A 12,315-nucleotide genomic window follows, 5' to 3' on the forward strand; every position below is an offset into this window, starting at 1 on the left:
AGATCGCTGACAGCGGTGGGGCGGCCCCAGAGGGGAGGGAGCGGCGGTGTCGCTCCGCCGGGCGGGCGCGGCGACGGCAGGGAGGCGTTGCGGGAGAGGTGGGCGCCGTACGAGCGGAGCGGCCGGGGCAGAGCTGCAGGCTGGGCGGCGGCGGGGGGTGGTGCCACGGGCAGCGCGGCGCAGGGCGGCGGCCCCGCAGCCCCGGCGGGCGGCAGGTGGGAGCGGGCCGGAGCCGGCACTGAGCGGAGCGGGGCGGGGGAGGGATGGGCTGCGCGCCCAGCATCCACGTCTCGCAGAGCGGCGTGATTTACTGCCGGGACTCGGACGAGTCCAATTCCCCCCACCAGACCACCACCATCTCGCAGGGTGCCGCCACCCTGCACGGCCTCTTCGTCAAGAGCGACGCGGCCGACTCCATCCCCGCCGTCCTCGCCTACCAGAGCCGGCAGCCGCCGCCCTGCTCCGGCCCCCGCCGCAGGGAGCCCAGGGCGCCGCGCTGCTGCGGCATCGAGGCGGAGACCCAGACCAGCAGCACCAGCCTCAAGGTGAGCGCCGAGCGGAGCGCGGTGGGAGTGCCGTCCCGGCGCTGGGGTGCTGCTGTCCCCGCTGACTCACCGCTCCCTGCCCATCCTGTAGAACCCCGGGGCTGGGAGCTGCGCGGTCGGATGGGAAGGGCTGCTCCCGGCGTTGCAGTGGGTGGCGGGGAGCGGGCGTCCGGGAGAGGACCATGGGTTGACAGAGATGCGCCTCCTGGATGCTGAGCTCTTCCCTCAGGAGCTCTGCCGTCCTTATCCGCACGGCCGGCAGCCGCAGGGCTTTCGCAGTGGGCGGACAGCGGCCGTCTGTCCGCTCCACTTCGAGCCGTCGTGGCGGAGGCAGCGGACGGCCAAGGGGCTGCCCCGGGATGGGGCGCTGACTGACGCACCGCGTGCTGCCTGCGTGGTGGGCACTGCTCTCCCTGCGAGTTCCCTGTAGGGTTCTGTTTTGCAGCATCGTCCCGCTCCAAAACTTGCTCGCAAAACAAGCGGTGTGGTGATCCCAGCGGCACCCCGGGGTGCTCCTCCTCACTCGTATTAATAAAGCCAGGTATCGTGCCATAAAGTCGTTCTCTGGGATTAAGCAGATCCTAGTACTCGGTTATAATTAAGAAATTAGGAGATTAGGTAAGCTTAAAATATACTCTGTAATTAAAAATATAAATCAGAAAGCATCTGATGAAAACATAGGTTAGGTCACAGAAAAAAACGACCAGAACAACTGAACCCCCTTCATGCCATGAAGTAAAAATATTACATTTGTTGATTTTTTTTTCCACTCAGAGTGGGATGCTTCTTGAGATAAACTACAGCTTTTCAAGATGCAGAATAAAAAATAATTGCACAGAGTAGAAATGATTGCATAGTTCTTTACGCTGAAATCTGGAAGGAGGCTCTGAAAGTGGTAATACCATTTTTTGTTCTTAGGGGTTGTTTATACTTTGTTTACATTTTTTGCTGTTACACCATGTGCTCTTGTAGGCAAATGTATGTCAGCTTTCTGGTTGTCAGAAGGGAATGTATTTCAGATGTCTCTGAGCTTCGTAATTGGCACCCAAATGTCATGGCTTCAGTGTTTTGCACAAGTGCGGGGACCCATGCTCAGGGAGATGGTGCGGTTCAACTAAGAACTTCTTCAACGATGCAGTGGAAAACTTTCCATCTTACATGAGTTAAGATCTGTAAAATATTCTGCACTATTTTAAAACCAAGTCAGAGCTCCCCATTTCTGTTACCACTCCTCCTACTATTTCCTCTGGGACAGTATGTTCTTTTATGACAAAAACGAGGTCCGAATATTACAGAACTATCACAAAGGCAAAGCAGTATTTGGTATCTGGCTGTAAAAGAGCATGGAACTACAGTTCTTCAATTAGATAACAAAATGTACTAACATTTAAAAAGTTTTCTTTATTATAGAGATCATGTGTCTAGCAATACCTGAGGGCTTCAGCTGCTACAGAGCTTGGCTGGTTTTCTCTGAACTGAAAAACTGCCATCCCTTGCCCATGTTTAATTCTTAATGATTCCATGATTTATGTATTATCCATGGCCAACTGGTAATCATGATGTACATGAAGCCCCTGCACACAGTAGATGTAGTCTTCTGTGATGAGTTGACTGCAATACCAAATCCTACTTGCAAACAATGCAAACAGTGTCATGGTTGTAAACTATCAACATCTCAAACCTTCCATTGACTTTTATGAAGATATGATGTACTTAATTTGCTCAATTGAAGGCTAATATGAGATGATAGTGAATAGTATTTGCTTGATCCATTGCCTAAATATCACCAGTTTTGAAATGCAGCAATACCAGCTGTTCAGCAGGAAGAAGAGGCTTCTTGGATTTCTTTGGTGATTTGAAAAGGTAATTAAGTATTTTCACAGTGGACAAAGAATGCAAATGCTTATTTTTATTATGGCCAGTACAGATACTGAGCAAAAGTATATGCATAGAGGGACGCTTCTTGCACACTGTGGTACTTAAGCATTGGCCAGAGGACTACAAGAACAAACAAGCTTCACAGCTCTTATCACTAAAGCATAGCAACAAATGGGAAAGCATAACAAACAAACAACTCCATAGACTTTCATTGATTGATTACTTTATCCTCTTCTTGAAATGACGGAAAACTTCTTTGTGGAAGAAAAAAATGTGTTTATGCACCTCCCATGGAAGTCAGTTGCAGTGGAAATAGCTTATGACAATTTTCAGGCATTTCCATATCAAAACAGAATCAAAGCTCAGGAACAGAAAGAAATGAAAGGAACCAGTATCTCTAATACTGTTTCATGAGAGGAGACCTTGTTGCTCTCTTCCAGTATAGGAAAGGTGCTTACAGCAAGAGTGGGGTTGGTCTCTTCTCACTGGTGACAGGTGATAAGACGAGGGGAAATGGCCTCAAGTTGCGCCAGGGTAAGTTTAGGTTGGATATCAGGAAAAACAGCTTTACAGAAAGGGTTGTTAAGCACTGGAATGGGCTCCCCCGGGAGGTGTTTGAGTCACCATCCCTGGATGCGTTTAAGAGCCATTTGAATGTGGCGCTCGGAGACATGATTTAGCGGAGGGTTGTTAGAGTTAGGGTGCTATGGTTAGGTTGTAGTTGGACTTGATGATCTTTAAGGTCTTTTCCAACCTGAGCGATTCTGTGATTCTACGTTAAGTTCTGATGTGGAAACACTGAGGAGATGATCCTCCTCAATGTATCAAACACGTAGCTTTTCTGATATACTTATCAGAAATGATGCAGCTGTCAATTACAAGTCTGAGGACTTCAAAGTGCTATGGAGAGCACTGAGAAACACAGGTACTGACAGAGCTGTCCCAAGGTCCACAGGCCCTGGTGGAATGCAGCCCTATGAACTGCCTTGATCTAGAGTACATTTCTTCTCTTTAAAGAAGTATCATGTTCAAGACTGCAAAAAGTCTGTACTGTAGTACTTGCACTTCTTGTTTTGTTTGAACTGTACTACTGTGTAACTACTGGCAGGTAGTACATTCTGTAGTATGTGGGATGTGTCTGGCACAGAGTAAGCTTGAAAAACAAAGCTCTAGATAACACCAGGAGAAGCTGTCCTGCTCTGTGACTTAGTGTGACAATCAGTTCAAAACTTGATTTGACATCTAAGACATCACGGTTCTCTTGAACGTAACTGTGGGACTGCAGAGCTGGGAAATGGAAATTAGGGGTGATCTGAGTAGCAATGGTATGTTGGAGCTATGTGACAGTGCAGGCTATTTTCAATTTAGCTCAGCTGGTCTGTGAGAGGTGCTGGCTGGAATAACTCTTGCCATAAAAAAAAATAGGTTGCTAATTGAGAAGTGCTTTCCTTGGACTAAGCCTAGACTGCTTATAGGAGCACGCTGAAGTCACTTTTGCCAAGATTTGCCACTCCATATCTGATCTTTTCATTATCATTTTCATTTAGCACTTAACAAGTGCTGTGGTTGTACTCTTACACACTGACAGTGGAAGTGTGTAGACTGAAGAATGGAGAGAACGGTGTTGTCAGAAAATAAGCTGCTTGGCAAAGGAAAAAGAACAATCTGACAGGTAAGATTTACTTGGCAATGAGTCACACAACATTCTGGACTTTGAGAACTATTTTAGGTGATAGACATTTTTATCATTTTATATAAAACGTGCCTGTTTTTTGTTCCTTTGTTTCCTTTTTCCTTAGCTGGTATAGGAAATGTTCTGTAAAACTGTAAGAGATCAATCTGACTCATTCATTCGGACACGGAATCAACAGTCATCTCCAGATGACTTCACCCCCGTAAGTCTTTAAGAGCCCAAAGTAACCAAGTAATGGTGGCACCTGTTCCCTACATTGCACCATTTGCTATGTGCAAAATAAGACTCTGATTGTTTGAGGAGTCTGATTTCGATCATTTGTCAATTTCTAATATGCTATGACAGTGCTGAATGCAGAGGAGAAGGGTTTCAAACTGACCACACAGGTGAAAGAAGTCATGCAAACTGAGACGCTATGCAATGCATCCTGAGAATAATGCATGTTCTTGGGATGTAGAAGGTAAACTTGAATCCCCGCAGTTGATAATATCTTCCTGTTTCTGTGTGCTTAATGATTGCTAGGGTGTCATACAGAAAATGGGTGCATCATTTCCCTTCTTCTCTCCTTGAGGAGACAAATATCCTAGCAAGCTGTATCATACTAACAATGCTGACTGGTTTAGAAAGTGAAGTAACTTGGCAGTTTTAGGCTGTACAACCAAACCTCACACCTGCTCTGCAGGTACTCTAACCTGAAAAAAAAAGTGGCAAAAAAAAGTGGTTTTGTTTGGCAAAAGTGCCAAACAGCTAAAGTAAACCCTTCCTTACAGATGGCTTCTCGACATCCATCATCAGTTTGCCCTGTTGCTGTAATGGGTGTCTAGGTACCAGCCTCTCCACTGTGTTTGATCCTCTTGAGGGTTTTTCAGCTTCTCTGTTTATTTCAGGCAGGTTGCTGTATCTTTTCTAGTTCCGTGAGTGTGAGTGGTCCCAGATCAAGTAGCTGCACACTCAGGGGAATAAGAATTGGTGAGAGGGAGTGGTGAGACAGATGCAACGTGGAGCCAGGAGTGAAAAAGGAGACATACTTCAGGCTTCATTTTCCTCTGATGTCACCTGCGGTGCTGACAGATTTCAGGGTATTTAGTTTTTGTAGACCATTCTCTGCTTGTATCTCCTGGCTACCTGTTGATCTCTCCTCCTTTCCCAAAGGCTCAGCTCTGTCTCAGGCTTATTTAGTGAAGCCCAAAGTGAAGGATGCACATTACAGGTGAAGCTTGTTGGTGTTTCTTTAATGTACGTATAACTTCTCTGAAATTTCCTTTGACGAAGGTTTTCTGTACCTGTGTGGTTGCTAGGAGATAGCATGTGAAGTGTTTTGTGGTGTAGCAGAGTTTGCCTCTTTTGGGGGATTGCTGTCATGGTAACCAGGCCTAGAATTTTCTGGACTTCAAAATAAGTTGATGGTAGCCAGGTTGTGGCTTCAGAAAATCATCTGTTGCCTTTTCAGATGTATAAACATAGAGCGCACTGTGGTATGCAGCATGTGTGTTTGAAATGCACTGTGTTGTGGTTGAGGGCATAAGTTTGCAGCAGCGAGTGCTACACAATGATCTCTTGTGTGTTGCTGTCTCCCTCTGGCCCAGTTTAGGAGCTGCATTTCTAGCCCAGCAAGGCACCTGTCCTGCAGGGCTGCAGCAGCTGGCTGTGCCTCGCTGCTCTGTGGGATGGTATTTGGTGGCAGTTCTTACAGGTGATGAAGTACAGCGAGCTCATTCTGTAGGAGCTCTTGCTTCTCCCCAAAGCACCGCAGTGCTGTGGGCTTCTGGTCCTTGAGCCATCTTTGCTTCTGGGTGAGGAAAAGGCACATTATCCACCAGTATCAGGTGGTTTCATAGCATGGGAGAGAGGTTGCAGAGAGAGATGTGGGCCGATATGACTGCAGCCTACCAAATCCCAAGCAGGCCCACAGGGATTCCATAGAACCACCATTTCTTCCTGGTTCCTGAGGGTTTATAGGGTGTGATCATGTGCATAAATATTACAACATTATATTTAAATGAGAAATACAAATAAATGGCTGTTAATTGAGGGACTGTGCATTGGCAGAGTCAGTAATGTGCACTGTGAGGTGGGGGAATGAGATGAAATGGGCAGAAAGGAGCTTTGCAGCACTGTAACTATTGGAAAACAAGCTATTGAACAGCTGTTTATAAGCCTAGGACAAATTGTGCTCTCTGCCAGTTTGCATGTGGAGCTGCAACCTGTTAGATTTAATTACAACATATTTGTTTATTTTTGGAGGAGCCGTGTCGGATTTCCTTCTTATTTTACAAACATTTTAATCAAAGTAGTGGTATACTTACCAGTGGCACATGGTCTAGTACTATTAAAAAATAAGCTTAGTTTAATGTGGATTTGGGCATGAGGCCTATTAAGTTAACTTCGGAGCTGCTTCCAGCACTCCTTTTTCCCTTTCCTTGGAGGTCAACAATTTTGCTACAAGAGCAGCAAAAGGACTTTTTGTTTCCCATGTTACTGGTGTAGATGTCTTCTGGAAGGCACTGTGAACCTGAAAGTTGTCAGCAATCATTCTTGTCTTGTAGTTATGGCTAGTAATCATTGCGTCTGATTAAAGGCCACGACTCACCAAGCCACTATGGGGTCAGAAAACCAAGGAGTCTCTTTTAGGAGAGCAGAAAAATGGAACTTAAAATTTCCTGTTTATTTTCAAGGTGAAGCAGATTTCTTTTGAAACTCTGTCAGAAGCTTTCCTCAGGGTTGGTGATAATATAGCAGTTAGGACACCTTATGGAGAACAGACACTCACGTTCAGTCCTCTGGTTTCAAACAGTGCGTCCCTTGCCTCCTGAAGCTTTGACAGTAGTGGATTTCTCCTTCTGTATGTCTGAGACAGCTTCCCTGAAATCCACCATTTGCAAAGAATTCTGTCCTGCTTATTCCCTTGTGTCGCAAAGACTTACCTAAGCAGTTGCTTAATTACTTTGGAAAATAACACAGACTTTCAGGAGAAACTGTTATGTTCTATCTCAGAATAAAACTGTTCAGATGCATGATATAGTTAGGTCTCTGTTTATGTGCTGAACTGTGTTGTGACTCATGGAACCAGTGAGTTAATGGATGCACAGCACCTTTTTGCAGCCTATCTTCAAGCTGCTTCACCTCACAGAACACAGTGAGGAAAACCATGATGACAAAAAGTCTCAGAAGGTCTGATTTCCTAAGTTCTTGTGGACTTGGTGAGGTGCGGGCTCAGAGACAGTACTGAGCAGAACAGCCAGAGCATCCAGTTAGCACTGCCTTTAGAGAGAATGAAGGACCTGCTTCACTGTCTTTGTTCTGGGGTAGGGTTCATAGAATCACAGAATGGTTTGGGTTGGAAGGGACCTTTAAGATCACTTAGTTCAACCCCTTGCTACCAGCAGGGACACCTCCCTCTAGACCAGGTTGTTGGTTCCTCTAGACCCCATCCAACCTGGTCTTGAATGCTTCTAGGGAGGGGGCATCCACAGTGTCTCTAGGCAATCTATTCCTGAGTTTCATCACCCTCACAGAAAATAATTCCTTCCTGATATCTAGTCTGAATTTATCCTCTTCCAGACCAAAAGCATTTCCCTTCATCCTCTCACTACATGCTCTTATGAAATGACCCTCTGCAGCTTTTCTTCAGGTACTGGTAGGCCACTATAAGGTTCCCGTGGAGCCTTCTCCAGGCTGAAGAGCCCAGCACTCTCAGCCTGTCCTCACAGGGGAGGTGCTTCAGCCCTCTGATCATCTTAATGCCCTCCTCTGGGCCCACTCCAACAGCTTCATGTCCTTCTTGTGCTGGGGTCTCCAGAACTGGACACAGTATTCCAGGTGGGATCTCACAGGAGCAAAGTAGTGGGGCAGAATTACCTCCCTAGACCTGCTGGGTTGGAGGCACAGAAGGATCAGAGGAAATTGTAAGGGAAGAGCTGGAATAGCTCGGTGTTCTGAATACTGCAGAGCTTGAGGGGATTTGCCCCAGGGTACTGAAGGAATTAACAGATGTTATAGCTGAACCCTTCTTAACAGTGTACTGAAAGTTGTGGGAGTCTGGGGAGGTCCCTGCTGGCTGGAAGGTGGCAAGTCTTACACTCAGCTTCAAAAAGGGTGTGAGAGAAGACCCAGAAAATTACAGACCTATCAGTTCAACTTCTGTCCCTGGAAACGTTATGAAGTTAGTCTTGGAAGATGCTGAAAGCCATTTAAAGAACAAAACTATTATCAGGCATAGCCATAATGGGTTAGTGAAGGGAAAGATTACCTTAGTAATCTGATCTCCTTCTGCAATGAGCCCTCACACACAGTGGATGAAAGGAGGCAGCAGGTGTATTCTGTCTGTATTTTAGTAAGGCCTTTGATTCGTCCCTCACAGTGTCCTTCTGGACAGACTGTCCCACTGTGAGATAAAGAAGTTCATGCTGCCTTGGGTGATGAAGTGTCTCAGTAGTAGAGCACAAAGGGCTGTAGTGATTGGGGCTACATCTGGTTGGATGACAGTCACCATCTGTGTCTGGTGTCCATTCTAAGGCCTGTCCTGTTGCACATTTCAGTGATCTGTGTGCAGGAGTGCAGTGCACCCTCAGCAATGACACTGAACTGGGAGGGGCTGTTGCCTCCCTGTAGGGAGGAGAAGCCTTGTAGAGAGATGTAGAGATGTTGAGCATTTAATAATCATCATGAGCATGAAATTCAACAAAGAAAAAGGATGGATGCTGCACCTGGGGCAGAGTGATGCTGTACACAAATGGGAGACAAATGGAGAGTAGCTTAGCAGGAGGGGACCTGGGGCTGCTGGTGCCAGCAGCTCAGCATGAGCCAGCAGTGTGCCCTGGCAGCCAAAGGGCAAATCACGTCTTGGAGCACATTATCACAGCACAGCCACGTGGTCAAAAGAGTTGACTCTCACTGCATTCAATGTTGGTGCAACCTCACCTTGAATACTGTGTGCAGTTCTGGGCTACACAGTATAAGAAGGGTCTTAAGGTCCCTGAAAATATCTAGAGAAGGCAATAAAGCTGGTAACTGTATTGGAAGACATGAAACATTTCCTAGTGAGGTGGTTGTGCCACATGGATGTTAGTGTTCAAGAGGCATTTGGACAATGCCATCAATAAACACTTTAACTTTTCATTAGACCTGAAGTGTTCAGGCAGTTGGACTTTATATCTTTGAAGGCCACTTCCAGCTGTTTCATTCTGTTCCAGTCCATTCTATGTTAAAAAGAAAATCAGTTTATATACAGCCTAGGTTCAGGAATTTGTGGAAGGACCATCTCATACAGGGTAGAAAAGGCCTGCATTTAGATCTAAGCCAGAGGTAGTGAGGCTGAAGAAGCACATGGGAAGGAAAATGTTTTGGGGAAAAGATTTTTCCTGATGTAACTGACTGCTGCTGACACCTGGAAGTCCTGAAGATGTGTGAATTTATATATTCTCATACAAATCTTATATCTAAGCTACAGGAATGCAGTTTGCAACTCATTGCTGAGAAGTTTGTTTTATGATGGTCTTCTTGAAAATGCTGCTTCTGAAGTTTCCTTGTGGTATTCTTAAGATATTTCTAAAGCCACTCAATTACACATCTGTTTCACTGCAACAGGGAATACATAGATGAGTTCACTGTAGCCTGAAGTTACCTGAATAGTCTGTGCTTTTTCTGTCTTTGTTTTTCCTCCTCCACAATGATACAGGCTACTAAATCCACGTCATCTTGTATTTGAGAACAAGACAAAAGTATCTAATATTTATCCGCACAAGTTGGAGGTTTCTGATCAGTCTGTTTGGAAGATGTACATTCTGGAAAGTCTTTTTCAAAGTATTCTTTCACTCGAGTACTGCTCCAAGCAAACCATCCTGCTTTACTGTAGTGTCACGATGCCTGAGGGAAAAGTGCTGGTAGCTCAATCACTTAAACAGGAAAAGCAGCTTACTGTGAGGTCTTGTTGACCTAAAGAGAGCTTGACAAAAAGGTGAAAAGAAAGGAAAGAAAATAAACAACTCAGGCATAAGGATGAAACCTGTAAACATACAAGTACTTCTGGTACAACTTTGTGAAATGACTCCCATGTTCTAGCGTGAAGGGTTAGCACAACCTTTCAGCTCTGCAGGAATGAATCTGATCTTAGCATCAGCTTTTCTTTTAAAAGAGACTTTGTATTAATGTCACTTTATCTGGTTCAGTATTTTCTCTGACAAATTCTGCTCATATTAGTGACAGAACTACATTTTACTATGCTGGCCCATCAGGTGAGCTTGGTAGTGAGCGACAGAACTTGTTCACTGCACCATCAGTGGAAGTGTTCTCATTCCAAAAAGATATTCTTTTCTAACTGTTTGATAAATATTGGTAAGGTCACAAGCTGGGGGCAAGCAAGATATGTGCCAATTTTAAGGCATACTTAGAATATCATAATTGTAAATTAGATTCTATGCATTATGATTGTGGAATTGTCAGATTCCTGTCAGGCAGGCAGCAAGCTTAGTTGTTTAACTGAAGTACTGAGGTGTGAATCCAGATGCTTAAAGAGGTGGAATATCTTAACATCAGCAATAAAAATTAAAAAAAAACAGGGAGCTGACCAATGTTACAGCTGTAAAGTGAGAGGATATTGCATGACCTCTAATAAGATCCCAGCTGTGGATTACATCTGTGTGATGCTCTCTCGGTCTTCATTAATTTATGTGAAACAGAGTTCTGTATTTCTCTGTGTTCCTGGATTTTGCCATAGTAATTATCAGTTTGTCCAGGCAAATTCTTACAGATTTTAAAGGGGTAAATAAATAAATAAAGCAGGTAGCAATAAACTCTTAAAAATAGCCGAAACCAACAGTTTTAGCCTTCAGGCTTAAATTTGTTTCTTTCCTACTCTGTCAGCTTGGAAGATTCCTTTGTTGTCTCTTTGCAGATACGTGTTAACTAGAACAGCTGATACACATGTAGATCTTTTTTGGCCCTCTGGCATTTCGGTGGCTTAGGGACTATCCATATAGTTCAAAGAGTTCAGTAATGAATCATCTTCAAAAGAGATAATCTTTTTCACGGGTTCCACCAAATTTATACAAGAGGCTATTTTTAGATCAAGGACCTTTTTCTTTCTTTTTCTTTCTTTTTTTAATTTACCCTTAGGACTTAAAGACATCTGTGGCCTTGCCTAAGATTTGAAATATCTGCTGTTCTGAAAGCAGGTTCTTCAGGGCCATCCTTTCATGTTCACATTATTGTTATTTTTCATTTAATTGCTAATAGTCTGCAGATAGCTTAAAATTGTGAGGTGCTCTGTATTTCTATAGCTTACATGGAAACCAGAGAAGACTGGTTCTCTGTACTCTGAGTGCAGATATCTGCCTGTGACAGGATGGTACTTAACTACTTTGCTCATGTTTATTCTCTGATATCAGTATATGATGTAGTTGATCTGTCCAAGCCTGAGATACAGTTGTGTTTACAGCTTGGTGCTTTATGATATACATACAGTTTTGGAATTTAGCTTGCTAAGGATCAAGTGAGTGAAGAGTATCTTCAACATATCCTTGTTTTATGTTTGAATGTAAGTAGCACAGTTGTGCAGGATCTCCTAGGACAAATGGAGGAGAGTGCAAGCAATTTTCTGTCAGTTGCAATGTGTTTCAGTTGTGCAATCAGTGTTTTGAAAGTATAGTAGTGGAAATAGGATCATATAATCATAGAATCCCCAAGGTTGGAAAAGATCTCCAAGATCATCCTGTCCAACCGCCCACCCATCACCAATATTTCCTACTAAACTATGTCCCTAAGTGCAACATATAGATGTTTCTTGAGCACCTCCAGGGGCAGTCATTCTTGAGGCTGAGTAAAACAGTCTACCCTTACAAGATACTGACATCAGGCACTTTTAGGAATAAAGTAGAGCAGTCAACAAGGGGACAAGGGGAAATGGCCATGAACTTGAGCATAGGAAGTTTGATGCCAATATGCAAAGGAACTTCTTCACAGTGAGAGTGACAGAGCACTGGAACAGGCTGTGCAGGGAGGTTGTGGATTCTCTTTCTCTGGAGATATTCAAGACCCACCTGGACGTCTACCTCCAGAGGATCTCTGGAGATTCCTTCCAGCCCCTGTGATTTGTGATTCTGTGTATTTCAAAAGCCTAGGTGAGAGATCAGAATAAATTTGATTGCAGACATCCATTTTTAAGAACGTTTAGCAGTTAACAGAGCTAACTTTCTGGCTGAA

At 44.5% G+C, this 12,315-nt stretch overlaps 1 protein-coding gene across 5 annotated transcripts in view; it reads left to right on the top strand.

The window, feature by feature from the left end:
* Positions 1-218: 218 nt before the first annotated feature.
* PDE8B (phosphodiesterase 8B) overlaps positions 219-12,315 on the top strand; it is a 65,344-nt gene continuing 53,247 nt past the window's right edge. For 3 of the 5 annotated variants that reach the window (XM_032441227.1, XM_032441229.1, XM_032441228.1), the window contains exon 1: positions 219-545. In XM_032441227.1, the coding sequence (XP_032297118.1) occupies positions 264-545 (282 nt within the window). In that variant the 5' untranslated portion in view covers positions 219-263. The remainder of the gene's footprint in view (positions 546-12,315) is intronic. The other 2 variants (XM_015848637.2, XM_015848638.2) reach the window with 1 other exon arrangement.

Source organism: Coturnix japonica, chromosome Z, assembly GCF_001577835.2.
Source record: "Coturnix japonica isolate 7356 chromosome Z, Coturnix japonica 2.1, whole genome shotgun sequence".
Lineage (NCBI taxonomy): Eukaryota > Metazoa > Chordata > Aves > Galliformes > Phasianidae > Coturnix > Coturnix japonica.